This window comes from Thermobia domestica, chromosome 9 (assembly GCF_964235325.1).
Source record: "Thermobia domestica chromosome 9, izTheDome1.hap1.1, whole genome shotgun sequence".
Lineage (NCBI taxonomy): Eukaryota > Metazoa > Arthropoda > Insecta > Zygentoma > Lepismatidae > Thermobia > Thermobia domestica.
The window spans coordinates 268,722,673-268,740,821 of NC_137462.1; the positions used below are offsets into that span (position 1 = coordinate 268,722,673).

Sequence of the window (18,149 nt, forward strand, 5' to 3'; positions counted from 1 at the left end):
AAATTATAAACAAAGTCCTCCCTCTCTATTCACCGAAAGGGTCTTGCGCATGACTGAAAAGTCAGTGGTGCTTTTTCGAGCAGCAGTGGGCCCACTGAACGTATCGATCCGTTCAGAAAAGGGGGAGGATGAACTCTTTGTTCAATAAAGTAACGTCGTATAAAATACTGTAGTCGTTGAATCTCCTCTGGTATATGACTCACGTTTTCAGCAACCTCCATCTAGCTTATACGCACGCAGAACCTCAACACGACACCGGGATAGACTCTGAGCCATATACTTCAAAGAAACTGTTGTTTCAGCGTTTATAAAGTTCATGATGTTATATGGTTATTCTACCAAACTTGGTTATACAGTTACAGGAGTTTAAAGTATCACGTCATTAACTCATAAATATGAAAGTTTTCTGGGAATGTAAAGTAAGCTTGCCCTTTGTCCTGCGTTCAATGAAAACGCTTCAGGATGTGTGTTTGTGTCTGTTCTGTGAAGAGTTAAATAAATAAATAATATACAATAAATTTGCAATAATTCGATTGATTTTCTTAAGTTTGAGGTCTCTTCTCAGTGCCGGAAACTGCATGATTCGTAAACAACCGTAATGCGTTTAAATAACCTCCCACCGGGAATTGAACTCGGGATCACGTACACTGAAAGGGAACGTGCTGGACACCAGACCAGGAACGAGGGATGTGCAATAAATAATTTGAGTATAACTGTTGCAAAATCGGTACTTTCAGGTAATTTGCAGACAAGGAATACCTGTAAGCAAATCTTTGAAGGTGGATAAGACATGAATCGTCGTTGTAAAGTTACGTAGCCCATATTCTCACAAAGATTAAAAAATAGTAGGGGCGTAGCGTTCATGCTAAGAGCCGTTTCTTCGTAACAAAACAGTAATGCGGAATATTGAAAATAACAACTTTCCATAATTAGAAAACCCCGGCGCTGGAAAATATAGACTATATCTGTTGTTGAACTTTTCCGTTATCATTGAATTAAAAATTGTGAAATGCGAACAGTGATGCAATGCTAAAATCTTTGGTAAGTATACGCTTATCCGTTTTCAAAAGTATAGCGTATACCTCTATATACTATAAAAATATAAGGTGTGTATACGCCGTACGCGCGACATTACATCCCTGAATGCGAAGTAAAGCTACTTTTTTTTTTTTTTTTTTTAGTTCAGTGACAGTATTGCACGAAACACAAAATCCAGTGTCAATTTTATACGTATTATTATTATTATTATTATTATTATTATTATTATTATTATTATTATTATTATTATTATTATTATTATTATTATTATTATGAGCGAACTAGTGTTATCTATTAATTCGCTCCTTCTGTTTTGCAAGCTCCATTCAACATGAGCAGAAAGAATCAGATCGTACTTGAAATACGTAGATAAACTGTGCTGTAAAAATTATTTGAATATTCAAGTAAGGCATATTTGAAGAATATATTGTCCCAATAATAAATTACTCGAATTTAAACAGGACTAAAATAAGCCATTGCAAATAATCGTTTTTCAATTTCAGAACTGAACTTAAATGTATCTAGAAACTAAACTAAACTCCTGACGCAACAGACCGTAAGGAGCTAGGATCTACTATCTAACTTGTAGCACTCATGCATTTGGGATGGAGGTGTTGTTAGCACATTGTCTCATCTCGCCGTCAATGCTGGCTCTGTAGACTAGTTTGCTACTTGTTTCAAATTGCTCCCCAATTGTCCTCACGACGCTGGACGAACGTTGAAATACCAACACTATCTGGCGAGTACGGATGGTCATCCATCTTTAATGTGACTAGATTTGACAATGCTTAACTTCGCTGATCACACGAGAAGCGGTATTCCAGTGCGGCAAAAAGGGTTGACCTTAACTGTATCAATATCTATAAAAGCACGTTCACACAGTCTAAAATTATAACATTTTTTTCAGAATAGTATTATTTGAGAAGTATGGTCAGTTTCAAATGGCACAGTTACGTAGAGTCATGTACAGGGCGCGAGGGATAGCATGAGCTATGACCTTGAAATCCGCAACCAACACACTTGAAAGGAACGGGCAATCCTAGTAGTGTTGCTAACTGCCACAACAGTGAACTAGAATTTGGCGATTTGAAGCATTTCTGGGAAGGGATGACAGAGATACGTACTTTGAATCAATCTGCAGCCTTCCTTTTCTCATCTTGATTTTAAAAAAATCTGAACAATAAATTAGCCTATTTATTTAATAAGGTGTAAAAGTGCATTCGGTGCAATAAAGGTTTCCTTACTCATTCATTGTTTTTTTTATTTATTTTTTAAATGAGTAAGCTAAGGTAAGTAAAACTTACATCACATAACACAACCTATATTTGCAATCCATTCATTCTGGGGATCACAACTCCTCCCCCCCCGTCATACAAGGAAGTTTGTCATTTTCGCTGGTAAAACAAAGTGGTTCTCCTCCTTCCGCGGGTAGTTATTTATGACACAGATGGGGGCGTCTTGAGAGACACATGAAGAAGCCGAACCGGACACAGTGTTCTTGTGTGTATAGTGAAGTGTAGTTCTTTGTGTATAGTTCTGCGTTGTTTTCACTTATGTTGGAGGTTAGTATCAGCGTGGGTTAGAAACACTACCAAAAAATCTTCCTCCTCTCTCCACTGTCACCCTCGCAGCGAATAGCGTTCTCCCTACCTCCCGCTTCTCATAGCTCATGCTATCTCTCGCGCTCTGTATACGAACATATCTATGAAATGGGAATACTTGAACACTGCATATAAGGATCACGGTGGCTCAATGCTAAGCAATTACCTCTGGTGCTTGGGGTCCAAGCCAAGTAAGTTTGTGCTGGACAACATTGTGTCCGAATACTCCCGCTGTCTTCCACTTTCTCATTCCACCAATTCTTCCGTCATCAATCTTTTGCTTTAATAATAGTTTCCCTTAGCCTAAAGGGCATAATTGTCAGACGTTAAACTTAAATTTTGAAAACTGCATATCGCTGTCTTGTGCAGCTTGTTTCTCTCGGGTATTATGCACCAAGTACGTAAAATAGTCATTCTTCCATGCAAAATGTCATTATGTTGCAGATACACTTAAATGTATTGAAAATACAAACGAAAACTATTGGATGATATAAACATATAGTTTAAGGTTGATGTAAAGACACAAGTTTTGCTAATAGATGTCACTACAGTCTTCGTATCTCTCTCATGTATTTTTTTACCTTTTACAAAAATTTACAATTTCTCTTACAAATTTCAACCTAGAGAGTTCAAATTTTTAGAGAAAGAACTTCATAACCTATCGAAGGCAACAGTCCGTGCCGATTTCTTATTTTGAATTTTCTTCATTCTTGAAAGAGTTATATTGTTCAAGGTTTGGATACCCCTTTCAACAAACAAGTCATTTCAACAATGAAGAAAATTCTAAATAAAAAATCGGCACGGATTGTTGTCTTCGATAGGTTATGAAGTTCCTTCTCGAAAAATTTGAAATCTCAAGGTTGAAATTTGTAAGAAAAATCATGAATTTTTGTGAAAGGTAAAAAATACATGAGATATATATACGAAGACTGTAGTGACATCTATCGGCAAAACTTGTCACTTTAAACTAACTTTAAATAAAAGCTTATAGAATAAGATGAATATGCTCTTAAGCATCAAAATATGCATTAACATTTGAAATATACATTTATATGCACTATAAAACTTAAAATTCGAGCTGTATTATTATTGTTAGAAACCCGTACCAAGTTTAACAGAGTTGCATTTGCATAAAAATCCGATGTCTATTTATCACTTGAGTTGAGTTGATTTTGAGTTTAACGTCCCGTTCAGCAGCGAGGCTATTTGAGACGTGGACCTACTGATTAACGTGGAATCCGAACCACATGTGCTCCCGCCGGGAATCGAACCCGGGCCTTCCACGCCAAAGGCGCGTACGCTAACCGCTTAGCCACGGAGGAGCTAATCTATTTATAACTGTTAACAAAGTGTGACAACTAAATCATAACAGGTTGAACAGTGTTTCTTTTGATAATTTCCATTAGATTCCTTTAAAATGTTAACACTGAGCTAATGCTATATATTGTATTTTAATCCCTTGAGAAATTAAAACTATATGAAATCATACCAGTGGCGGCACTTGAGGGAAGTCAGGTAGGTAAAAATTTAAATTTTATAGTTTTAACCTAAGGAAAGGAAGGTTATCTGATGTAGTAATTCTTGTCTACATTTTTCTGAAAATGTATGAAGATTTCTTTAGTTACTTTGTACCATTAAAATTTATTATCCTCCCTCCCCTGATGTATCTTCCTTCAAGAACCGTCACTGAATCATACACAAAATTTTTTCTTGTTCAAACGTTAGTAACAGTTATTTCTTTTCCATTGCAGGTTCTCTAGCACAGGACAAGTATTACTTCAGCAAACGGCCACAAGATGTGAACGTAATAGCCGGTTCGAATGTTACTTTAGAATGCATGGTTTCGAACACAACTTCTATATTGTTTTATTGGACTTTGAACGGGAAAACATTGGAAAATACCACCCGTCGATTTCAGCAAGGTTCAAATCTGCATATTACGCGAGTAGATAGGGAAAGAGACTTGGGCACTTTCGCTTGTATCGCTATGAACACCACTACAGGATTTTCCATCACCAGTTCAGGGTCACTCAACATTTTATGTAAGTATTTCTTTTTTTTCAAGTTTTCATTTATTATATTATTCAAATACCTTTCAAATGTTGCTAATGAACTGGAAGTTGTTTCTAGTAGAAGCGATCGTAGCTCATCTGTACTAATAAATAAAATAATACATCTGTCTGTCTGTCTGTCATCAGCTTTTCAAATGGAAAGGAGTCACCTTGAAGCACCAAATTTTGTACGCAGATATATCTTCACTGGATCTAAGCGCTTACGAAGTCCTTGCTTCGATTTTCGGTTCCAGAGGTATTATAGAGGAATAAAAAATGTATTCATGTTTCTGGTTGTTGTTTAAAGAACGCCTTATGTATATGCAACCAACAGCACATGTGTTATACGGGCTTATATAACAGGAAAGGATAAATATATTGATCTTCGTTATTATGTATTTTTTTGAACTTTCAGATGCAGTAGTTTGCATACACTTTATCCTCCCTGTGCAAAGAGTGGCTATTTTAACTACTAATTATAGTGATCGCAAGGAGTCGTGAAGCTTAATCTAAATCTACCCATTTCAGTATCCAGTAGAACGCGAGGGTGCGTCTCGGTCGTCAAACCCCCATCCATGAAATGTTGCCAGTGTCGTCTCTCGCGCTATACGGAGAACATCTGAGAGTACAGTGTTGCCAGATTACCGCAAGTTCCGTTTTGTTGTTATTGTTGTGTAATATTTTTGCTTTCGTTGTTGTTACAGTTTAATTCAAATAATTATTCTAGTTTAAGTGATTTTTTTGCTGGTCTTTCGCCATGTCTTCTAAAGTTTGGCAACATTGTTGGTGTACTTCTGCAGTTTCACGTTTTCTTCAGTGTATGTTCGGAAGACAGCTCCACGAATAGTATCGAATTCTTCCGATGTGTCACGATCACTATAATAATGGTGGGTGGAGACTTACGTTAATTTGGTAGAGCTTATAGAGTCAGAGAGTGATTAATTAAAAAAAAAAGAAAGAGAGAACTTATTCATGTGTTTCTCAATTAGTAAGACCTTTGATGAGAGTGAGCACTGAAGGAGAAATGCAGGAATTCACTTCTATGATGATAGTTTCCGTGCTCAATGCTAAGATAAAAACTGGCTGTCGTTGTTTTGACTTTTTGAAAAAAATACAAAATGCTGAAGTGGGCTGAGGAGAATTCAGAACTGTATGTTGAAATTCATAAACTTGACAAAACTAAGCTTTTCCTAAATTCTGAAACCATTAAATAATGAAAAAGGTTTGTTTATGTAATCTTGAATTCAATATAAATGCTTTGTCAATAAGGGAAAAGGAACTCAGGACTGTGATGTATAACATGCGCGGCTTGTGTCAAAGAATTATTTGAAACGGAATGAAATCTTTCGGTTAACGTCCCACGTTTATGCCCTTTAGGCAGGGGCGTACGCAGGGGGTGGGTCCTGGGGGTCCGGACCCCCCCCCCGAAATCCCGACTTTTTTGTAAATGCAGTCTACTTCTAGGAGCAATTTTAGATTTTTTTAAATATAATGTACCCTCAAATTGTACTTGGGCCCCCCGAAACGCTTTAGACCCCTCCCGAAATAAATTCCTGCGTATGTCCCTGCCTTTAGGCTAAGGGAAACGAATAATTAAGGCAAGGAGTAGTGATGGAAAAATTGGTGGAATGAAAATGTGCAAACGGGAGTACCCCGAGAAAAATCCCACGGGCATAATGTTGCCCACCACAAATTTACTTAGCCGGGTATCGAACCAGGGACCCCACGCACCAGAGCTAAGCGCTCAACCTCTGAGCCACCGTGGCCTCAAACAGAATTATTTGAGCGTCCTGAGCTGTGTTATCAGTTAGAGAAAACCCGACATTCCCCTGCGGGTCTCTGGTTTCTGCGAAGGCACGTTTTGAAACGAAATCATTTACGGTATACTTCTCTTCTGAAACATGTTATAATTTAGCGGAATACCCAACATTATCTTCCATAGTTTATCCATATGCAGATAATACCTCTCACGTGGATTCAAATTTGTATAACGTCTAGAGGTGGATGAGCTTGAGAAAAAATTCCGGGATGGTACCTAACCTGATGGTCCCAGTCCCGCCTCCTTCCTTCCCCTTCCCCGGATTGTGGGATCGCCGAGGAACGTCACCCCTCATACGTTACGCGCTAACATAGCCATAAATTCGAAAGCCCAGAAATCTTAGGCCTTATGCAGAGTCGTTTTGACGTATGATTAGCGTCATACTAAAGGTCTGAAAACTGCAGGAAACATGTTAGTCGAACTCTTTAGTGTGGCACTAATCACGCGTCAGAACTATGGATGGCCACATTTTCCGGAAAAACGGAAAACGGAAAATATTTTTTTCCGGAAACCGGAAAATTGAAAACGGAAAATTTTCCGGGAAAACGGAAGACGGAAAATTTTCCGGAAAAACGGAAACGGAAAATTTTCCGGAAAATCGGAAGACGGAAAATTTTTCGGAAAAACGGAAGACGGAAAATTTTCCGGAAAAACGGAAAATGTGATTTCCGGAAACCGGAAAACTTTTTCCGGAAATGGCCATCCCTAGTCAGAACGACTCTGCATAAGGTCCTTTATTTCTAATTCTAATCCTAAGTATTTTTCCTTCTATGCATCCCGAAAACTTGAGGTACGAACATTGCACGAACGTATACGGTATTATTATTATTATTATTATTTGAAAATTTAACTGAGTTCGAATCCATACCTTTACTGGCCAATAACTCGGTAACCAAAGATAGAAAGAAAAAACCTCGACGAAAAACATAAAAGGTTACCAGTTCGCAATCAATTTTTATTAAAGATTCCGAATGCTTTTTTTTTTCTCCTGTAGACGCGCTAATGTGCGGCAGGGAATAGGCACTGAGGCAAAGCAAATGTTAATACTTCATGCAGATCAACAGACGATGTATAATCAATACGGAAATAAGTCTGTCAGATTTGCAGTTCAACGCGGTGTACCTGTACCTGTAGCAGAACAAATGTCATTACCGTATGTTGTAGCTAAGCCGGAAATTCCAATTTGTTAGAAATCATCGTGGGGAATTTGCGCGTGTTACACATATTCGCTTTATGCTATAAAAAAAAGTGAATGAGCATTATGCGTGACTATCAATGTGAAGGGTAGCAGCTGGTACGTTATCGATTTTTTTCTAACCTAGTATATAATATGGGTTTATATTACTGTAGGCATAAAAGCTAAGTAAAAGAAACTTTTGCTTTTCTTATATACGTTGACGCAGTGTCATTTCTTGTAATTAACAAGGCTGCAATTAGGATACGGCATTATTATCGGGAGTTTGCTATAGAAGTGTTCGTTACGTGCAAATTGACAAAACCCAGTGCTCGACGGAGTCCGCGCGGTGACTCAGTGGTAGAGCGTTCACCTTTAATGCATGACGTTCTTGGTTCGATATCAGCTCGCACCAAGTAAGCTTTGTGGTGACAAATATCGTGTGCGTGGGTTTTCTCGGAGTTCTCCCGTTTCGTCTCACTTTCTTTATTTCACCAATTCATTAATTTCTCATCATCACCGTTTCTTTTAGCCCAGCCGGCATAATTGTGGGACGTAAAACTTAAAAATTTTATTTTCAGTGCTTGACGATCTTCAATAAACCCCTTCTTGACCAAAATGTTAACACCATCCATTATTTATAATATTTTCGTTTTTTTTTTTTTCTACCACAGGTTCTCGCCTTAAGAGCCTGCCTTACTAAAAATAATACAAAATTTATCATTTTTCTTTTGCTTGTTTATTCATAAGTGAAAGCAGATAACAAACTGCAACTTACCACAATCATAGATAATGTTATTCCACAACAGAAAATATGAACCTGAAGAATGTTCAGTGTTGCCATCCATAGAAATTACAGTATTGCCACAAAAACAATTTCCCTAAAATCCAAGTTAAGACAGCGAGTAGAGGAATGAACTGAACTGCATTTGATTACGTATCATGTTGTTTTGGTTTGCTGTGAACTACTTTTTAAATAGCATTATTATTTGATTTTAATAACTGTATGTTAAAACTATTTTGTTTATTACAAACCAAATACAACTATTATTTAAAAAGTAGTTCACAGGAAACCAAAACAATATGATACGTATCCAAATGCAGTTGAGTTTGTTCCTCTACTCGCTGCCTTAACTTAGATTTTAGGGAAATTGTGTTTCTGGCAACACTGCAATTTCTATGGATGGCAACACTGAACATTCTTCAGGTTCATATTTTCTGTTGTAGAATAACATTATCTATGATTGTAGTGACTTGCTTTTCATGATCTCCTTTCACTGATGAATAAGCAAGCAAAAGAAAAATGGTAAATTTTGTATTATTTTTAGTAAGGCAGGCTCTTAATACCATTCATCAGTTGTAATCATATTTTCCTCTTCTTCATTTTCTCTTCAAGTTACTTGCTATATACCATCTCATCAGTTATAATATCATATTCTTTTCCTCTTCTTCATTTTCCTTTTACCATAAATTACCTGCTATAATACCATCCATCAGCTATAACCTTCTTGTCCTCTTCCTCCTTTTCCTTCTACCATAAGTACCTGCTATAATTCCATCTATCATTTATGGCCATCTTTTCCTCTTCTTCGTTATACCGTAAGTTGCCTAAGTTACCTGCTATAGCCATACATAAGTTGTAATTTTTTCCGCTTCCTCGTTTTCCTTCTTCCATACGTTGCCCATATAATACCATCCACTAGTGGCAATCTTTTCTCCTTCCGCGTTTTCCTTCTATGCAAGGCGAAAAATATCACTTCTACTATCATCTTATGATAAAAGATTCGATAAATTTAACATGTTTTATTTTCATCTCATTCTCCTTATAAGAGAGCAGATCTGCATTACTAACACAAACAGTAGAATTATAGAATGTTGCACTTTTACAGCAGAATGTTTGTGGATGTTAATTCTTAAAGCTAATAGGGTAGGAAAGATTTGCAAGTCTAGACTTCTTGGTAAATGCATGAAAGTATATGCTTTTCAATAAACGAGTGCAGTTGATTTCTGATTTAGGTATTCTGCTGAGAAAGCTCAAAACGGATTTTATTATTCTTTTGTTCAGTGCACATACACTGAATCTTTTACATACGTTTACGTACTTAATGTTTCTGTGGTACTCAATATCGTTTTTAAGAGGCCCCATCACGGTGAAATTAAAATACAGCTAATTTTACAGTAATTATGTGATATCTTCAAATTGGTAAAAGATAATCGAAAAGTGGAACAAGAGCGCGCTAGACAATATTATTTTACATGAAATACCGTTATCATGACTCACTTATCTGCTTTTGATTTCCAGTCATTTAGAAAATCGGCATTTATTTTCACGTTTCTAAATGCGTGCAAACTTGAAGCTACTAGGTGACTCGTGATAGTGGAATGTACCTCATGTAAAATAATATTGTCTAGCGCGCTCATGTTCCATATTTCGATTATCTTTTATCTATTTGAAGATACCACATTTGAAGTACTGTGAAATTAGCGGTATTTTAATTTTGCAGAGGTGTTTATTGTATCAAAAATCATCAAATAAAAACGTTAATTCAGCGTTAATTCTTGGTTCAATGCTTTGAAGACCCACTGATTCCTTGAAGTTTTATTTATGTACAGTAGATGAAGTACTTAAAAGACTTAGTGCGTAAATGAAAGTTGTTCATCCTCTTGTGCAGCATTATTCCCGTTTTGTTTCCGTCATCACTTAGCGTAAGTAAAGCCGAGGGAAGTGTTTTCTTTATATTTCGTTAGTGATGATGCGTAGGAGTATATTTATTACCTCTGGCACTGGATCCAATTATCCAGAGTTCCCTGAGTTTGAAGCAACCAACTTTCTGCAGAGAGCATGTTGATTGACGAGCGTTGGATTGGAGCTCTCGTTAGGCAATAATCCAGCAGATTGAAAGAGGAGGACAAAGGACCCGTACTTCTTTCGCTCGGGTGGGTCATGGCCGGTTATGGATCAACGCTTGACGACATGACGCTTGTTTTTGTGATATCAACTGATGGCGCGGTAAGCCTTTGGAGGAATGGACTATCTTTCATGGTAGACCTATATCTTTTTTTTTTTTTTGTTTAAAATATAAATACTGTGCATTCAGTGTAGGTCAGTTGTTGGGTGTTCTCCCCTTTCAAGAAATAGCTCCAAATCGATCTTTAAGCCCTCCCAGTGGGCGTGGAAGGCTGTCAACTTATCTGTCTGGTGGGAAAAGCACATTATGGTTCCCTTGTTCAGTTTTTTTTTCTTTTAATTTCGTTTTCCCTATAGACTGATACTGCTGACCTCTTTGTTAACAGTTTCGCTCTCTTTTTCCTTTTTCTTTCTTTCTTTCTTTAAAGAATTCTACGACCGCCGACCCAGCTCGGTTAAATGTTTATAAAGTACCAACCTAGGAATGTTGCTATTTAGTTGCAAATATGGAGGACATTCGTCGGAATAGGTGCAGTGTAAATAAAAACATTCATAAATCTCAATTTTTTTCCTTGTTTCTATATAATTTATCATTGGACACAGTAGGTGGCTTCATGGGAATGACATGTTAGAGAACCAGAAAAAGAATTATGGAATGAACTCGTAGCAAAAAGCTGCTTCAAACCGTTGCAAAAGGAATTATGGCTAAAATACGAGGATAGTTCAATAAATGATGAGGACTGTTCTATTAGTAATTTAAAGATCCTGAAGGTGAATGTGATGAATGAAACTGTGAATGCATTTCTAGAAATTTCTCATAAGTAGGTTTAAACTGGGATGCATTGATTACCAGACGTAAATTTATCAGATTAGGAATCATATAGTAGGCCTGATGAGAACCTTTGAGGGGGCCACATCTGTCCCGCGGGTCGTAGTCTCCTCATCACTGATCTACGTAATCCAATCCCAAAGGAACATGAATGGAAAGTTCGAGGACTGTTTAAAAACGTCCATGCTCTTCAGAATCCACAATGACCATGTGCGTGGATTTTCTCGGAGTTCTCCCGTTTCTTTCCACTTTCTTCATTCCACCATTTCATTTATTTCTCATCCTCATCATCTTCTTTAGCCTAGCCGGTATAATTGTGGGACGTAAAACTTAAAGATTTCATTTCATTTCAGTTTCGAATTGACGATGAATTGATCCTTCGGGAATCAAAGCTGAACGCTCGACACCATTCGTTAATTGCTGTCATCTCACTTGGCTACTAGAAACAGTTTCGTTTAGGAGTTTCAGGCGATCGATTTTGTTGTTTAATAGTTTCAATAAATAGAAAATGTTATTGGCTCTTCTACGTCTTTTAAGTAATTGTGCTTTATATTTAATATAATAAATTTCAAACTATGAATAGGCCTACACAATGTATGTGTTTGTATGAGAGGAGTCTGAGAAATTTAGATTGAAACTTCATGGCTTTGTTTATAACTTAAATTTTCGGCAAATAACCTGGCCGTGACGGCACTGGTTTCAGCTGTCCGTCGAACTGGAAAAGCCTTATCGTATGTTTGATGATGAGGTAGCTGCCACCTGCATTGTGTGTGGCGGGCGGTCTCTTCTGACTTTTCGTAGAAACTTGTTCATGCCTGGGAGTTTCCTGTCATCCACAGCCAAGTAACAACTTTACGGAGCAGAGTCTCAGTGGAACGGAAATGTTAAAAATATATATGAGTGCTATTGAAGTGACATACAGATGGTATTGTGTCTGTCTTTCACATTCATACTCACATAAACATTTCGGTGGTACTTTTTTTATTTTATTTTTTTATTATTTATTCTTTCTCCTTTTAACCTTCAAGAAAAATTAATCCCGTGTGAAAGTAGCCATCTGTTGGTTTTGTTTGACAAGACTATAGTGAAATAAAGATAAGTTCATTTCATTTTTCCATCTTTTTTTCTTCTTTTTCGCTTTCCGTGAATTTTGAAATTCATTAGCTTAACTCTTGTTATTCCGGCCTCTATTTACATTCAATGTAATCTTCTTTTGATGATAACAATCTACGAAATTTTGTACACGAAATAAGTCTTTGTATACAAAGACAGCTCTTTCTGTTATTATTTTTTTTAAAAAAAATATTGTTTCTGGTCCTTATATACTTCTTGTTTATTTATTATGTATTATTTAGAATGTTCTTTTTAAATATAATTATTCTGTTGTTGTGTTCGTGTTTCGTGTCAATTTGCGGTAGTTTCAATGGATAATAAGTAACATCATGGATTTGTAAATTCAGCGTCTCAGTAATCAAATGCGTGGTTTCTGCTTCGCCATAATTGGGATTCTGGAAGCGAGCAATGACTTGGGGGGGGGGGTCATTTGTTGTTGTTGAGTTTAACGTCCCGTTCAGCAGCGAGGCTATATGAGACGTGAACTACTGATTAACGTGGAATCTGAACCACATGAGCTCCCGCCGGGAATCGAACCTGAGTCACTTGGTGGAGGTTCATTTGTTTATTTCTTGGTTAAAGTTCAACATTCTTTTTTAATCAGCAAGAATATTTGACTGTGTAATTACAGTTCGAGATGGAGTCTGAATCATTGCAATGCAATGAATACTCTTTCACTGGAAATCAAACCTGAGACCACATGCACCAAAGGGCTAGCCACTAGACCGGACAGCATAGGTGTCCAAACTCGTGAGCCCGACGCTCGCAAGCTCGGTAGGCTCAATAATTGAGCGCGAGCCCAGTTGAGAGAAGTGAGTGCGAGTCCAGTTGAGAGATGTGAGCCGAACTCGAGTGCGAGCCCAGTTGAGAGAAGTGAGCACGAGCCTAGTTGAAAGAAGTGAATACGAGCCCTGTTGAAAAAAGTGGGAGCAAACCCGAGTGAGTGCGAACCCAGTTGAGAGGAATGAGCGCGAACCCAAATGAGTGCGAGCACAATTGAGAGAAGTGAGCGCGAGCCCAGTTGAGAGAAGTGAGCGCGAACCCGAGTGCGAGCCCAGTTGAGAGAAGTGAACGCGAGCCTAGTTGAAAGAATTGAATGCGAGCCCTGTTCAAAGAAGTGAGCGCGAACGCGAGGGAGTGCGAGCCCAGTTGAGAGGAATGAGCGCGAATCCGAGTAAGTGCGAGGCGAGCGCAGTTCAGATAAGTGAGCGCGAGCCCAGTTGAGAGAAGTAAGAGTGAGCCCAGTTGAAAGAAGTGAGCACACGAGCCCGAGTGAGTGCGAGCCCAGTTTATAGAAGTGACCGCGAGTCTACTTGAAAGAAGTAAGCGTGAGTCCGAGCGAGTCTAGTGCAAAATGGCCATCTATGACGGGCAGGGCTCTTCCGGAATGTGTTAAACTTGAAGATGCAGTATATATATATATATATATATATATATATATATATATATATATATATATATATATATATATTTGTAATAGCGACCATTATAATTTCCTCAATGAACTTAACATGAAAATATCAGAGAAATTAAATGGAAAAAATCTACGAGAACATAATTCTTCCCTTGAATTGCATGAGAGAACAGTCCAGGGATTTTGAAAATAGACGAACAACCGGGTAATTTTAGAAAGTTACATAATTCAGGACTTCACAGGTCATCTAGTAATAAAGTCAATAGTTCGAAGATGGGAACACATTTATTTGACGCATATTCACGGAGTGCATGGCCTCTTGGTTGGAATTCTGGAGAGAAAGAGACCTTTGGGTTGACTAAGACGGTGGAAGGATAATCTTAAACGCGGTCTTAGGGAAGTGGATAATTCAGACTGGTTTGGCCAGGATATAATCCACTAGAAAGGGTTTCTTTGAACCTTCACTTCTTAAGAGTCCGTATCACTGCGAAATTAAAATACCGCTAATTTTACAGTAATTATGTAATATCATCAAATAGGTAAAAGATAATCAAAAATTGGATCAAGACCTCCCTAGACAATATTATTTTGCATGATGTACCGTTATCACGAGTCACCTAGTAGCTTTACGTTTGCAGTTATTTAGAAACGCGAAAATAAATGCTGATTTTCTAAATGGCTGGAAATCGAAAGCAGATAAATGAGTCGTGATAACGGTATCTCACGCAAAATAATATTGTCTAGGGAGGTCTTGTTCCACTTTTCGATTATCTTTTATCTATTTGAAGATATCGTATAATTACTGTAAAATTAGCGGTACTTTAATTTCGCAGTGATGAGGCCTCTTAAGCAACAGTAAGTTAGTCTTCCAGGGAATAGATTACATCTATAGAATCAGCTAATCTCAACGCATTTCTTTGGTAGGCGTGGTTCTAGGTTGAATTATTAATGGCATGAGATGAAAATTCTTTGTTTACGTCCCACGATTACTCACTCTATGATAAAGGAACACGATAATTAATGAAAGTTGAATGCATATGGAAAAAATTGTGGAATGAGGACGTGGGAGTAACCAAAGAAGACGATCCACAGGCACAAACTTGCATAGCCTGGGATCGAATGAGGGTCTTTTTGCACTAGAGATGAACGAACATTCCACCACTGAGCCATGACGCTTGAGGTACTGATCGGGCATGGAAGTTCGATATTCAACTCTATTTTGAAGCTATTTTATGTAACAAGCTATCTATCGGGCGTAGCTCAAATTATCCGAAGTCTGGTAGCCTACTTCTTAGTATAGTAACAAATAAATACGTCTATTTTCGGACTAAGTTTTCATTAAAGTTTAACTCCCCTTTTCAGCATTGAGGGTATGTCAGACGGGACCCACATCTTAAAATTAGGGACGTTTTTATACCGCAATCACTTCTGCCGGAGTTCGAACCAGGAACCACACAGACAGAAAGTATATACATTAGTCATGACCACGATCTAGATCAGCGTTTCCCAACCGGTGTGCCGCGAATGGGCCGCGACGAAATCGAGGTAGTTGTCTCGTAGTCGTGTATTGTCAAGATTTTATGCACTTAAAGAACATCTTCTTCTATTCTTTCTGTCAGAAGAAAGTGAAAGTGTCGATTTCCTTAGTGATAATTATTGGTGCCGGTTGGGAAACGCTGAATTAGAATGAAAAATAGGCGTAATGATTTACCACGGGGGGAAAAACCAGCGATCGAGCTTTCTTCCCTGTGAGAAGATCAGCAATCACAGAAAAAAATACCAGGATATTTTATATTAACGAATAAAATAATAATATTATATCTATGAGTGTGCCTCGAGAATTCAACTTACATCCGTAGTGTGCCGCAAGTGGAAAAAGGTTGGGAAACGCTGATCTAGATGAAGATTTGAATTAAATATCATTTTAATTTTATTGCGTGATTTCAATACAGGTAAAGACTGTCAACAGTTGAAAAAGTCTCTTTTATATTTATGCATTTATTTGCATATACGTGCTGAGTGGCAAAAAATCCCATATGTATATTGGCATGTTTTACTGAAAAGATTCCTTTTCAAAAAACACAATTGGGATTGTATTATATTTTTCGTTTGCCTTTTAGTCATATTGGACTGGGGAGAGAGATAGATCTGATATGGCCGTTAACTGTTATTTGATTTGTGATATTCAAATTCAAAGGAATGGGGGAAACGAAGAAAGTATTTTTCGCGAATAAAGATGTTATTACATTTGTCATGCAGAATGTGAATCGTGCAGCAGATGGCAGAAAAAAAAAAAAAAAAAAAGATGCATTGAAGACCAAGCAGAAGGGTTGCTTTTGAAGAAGAAAGGGGGGGGGGTCTGTTTCTTTTGACATCCATGATAACATGCAAATTGCTATGTAGTCGTTGGAATTACAAAGATTGAGTCTTCCTTCCAAGAAATTAGAAATGTCAACATTATCTTTCACTTGTCAGAAGATTACTCAGTATTTCGTGTTATTATTATTATTTTAAAAACTTAATTTAGTTTTTCCTTGCTTGACTAGAGAAAATGCATTGCAATTCTACGCTTCTTAAAAATTGGGAGAGGTAATCTTATATTCTTTCCTTTTCTCTTCTTCGATAAATCGTTCATATATGAATTCAAGTATGTACAGAATATACGTATTACCTCTTCTGGCTTCGTTGAGTTCTTAGACCTCGTTCCGTAGAGATTTGCGTCAACGCAGCGCAAACTTTACGCTTTAGTTTGTGATGATGGGCGTACGCATGCATTTATTTCATGGTGGTGAAAGTTCAGTATGAGGATAAATTACATTAAAATTTCTAAAATTATCACTGAAACTAGACTAAATCTACCGAAAAATAGGGATTTCGGGGACGGGGTCCGGAGACCTCCAAGACCCATCCCTTTATACGTCCTTATTTGCGATAGTCAACAGAGCACTTATATATATAGTCTATTGGGTTATTTGTGTTGTGTTGTAATTTGCAAATTTTGCAAAAGCTCTTACAGAATAAGCCCCCCTTTCCCTTATCAGTAGTTCTGTGCGATATTCCCGGCAGCATACTTGATAGGCTCTTGGAGGGTTGGGAAATGATATCCCAACATAGTTTAGCTAAAGTATCTGTTGTCTAACAAAAATTTTACCATATTTTATCCAAGAATTTGCACCTTGCACCCTGCAATTTTACTTTTTTTTGGGGGGGAGGGGGTAAGAGTTACGCTGACAATTCAATTGATTGGTAAATGCTCGAAAAGGCGGCCAATTAGATTGTAGAGAGAACGTTGGATGGCCTACCATTTCCCGCTGTTGAGCCAGTGGTGATATCAGATTTCCCAAGGAGGAAATTTTCAATACACAAGGGTGAAAGTAGTACTGCTAAAGTATTAGTTGAGCACGATTGGAGATAAGCTCTGTGCGATTTTTTTTTTTTTTTTGAATCAATATGTAGGCCTACTATACATATATTTCCTTCTCTTTTCTTCTATAAATATTTCACTGACTAGCTTAGGCTTTTCTTTTGCCCTTTTCTCTTCTAAACCCAAACTATCTGTTTTGAATCTACGCTTTTGTTCTAGAATGTGATCAGGGGGTCACGGTGGCTCAGTGCTAGAACGGTTACCTCTGGTGCGTGGGTTCTGGTTCGATCCCCGCCAAGGTAAGTTTGTGCTGGACAACGTTGTGTTCGTGGGTCTTCTTGGGGGTATTCCCGTTTCCTTCCACATTCTCATTTCGCCAATTATTACATCAATCATTCATTTGCCATAATCATCGTCTTCCTTAGCCTTGAGATCATAACGTAAGACGTTAAAGTAAAGATTTCAGAATATAATCTAATTACAGGATGTCTATCGGTCACGAAAGTCACGAAAATTACGAAGAAGTCGCGAAATCAGAAATCGGTCATGAAAGTCAAGACATTTAGCTTTTAGGGCACGATTTTTTAAAAATCTGTACAAATATAAGTACAGACTGGAAAATTTTATTCTATAAAACGTCAAAGTTCACCGCCAAAAATGTCTATGGTCGGCTTTAGACGCTACCAAATCGTAAGAAAAGCACGCTTCTGTTGAGTCTCGGGTTCGATACCGTGTACAAACAAGAATAGTGGTTCAGTGGACACGGTCCCTCAGTGATAAAGAGTTCACCTGTGGGGCTGTGGTTTGATTCTACCGTAGAGCACGCAAGTATGTTAGA

General features: G+C 37.7%; 1 protein-coding gene across 2 annotated transcripts in view; it reads left to right on the forward strand.

The window, feature by feature from the left end:
* LOC145660691 (inactive tyrosine-protein kinase 7-like) overlaps nt 1-18,149 on the forward strand; it is a 395,652-nt gene that overhangs the window by 15,948 nt on the left and 361,555 nt on the right. For both annotated transcript variants that reach the window (XM_081726038.1, XM_081726039.1), the window contains exon 2: nt 4,391-4,681. In XM_081726038.1, the coding sequence (XP_081582164.1) occupies nt 4,391-4,681 (291 nt within the window). The remainder of the gene's footprint in view (nt 1-4,390; nt 4,682-18,149) is intronic.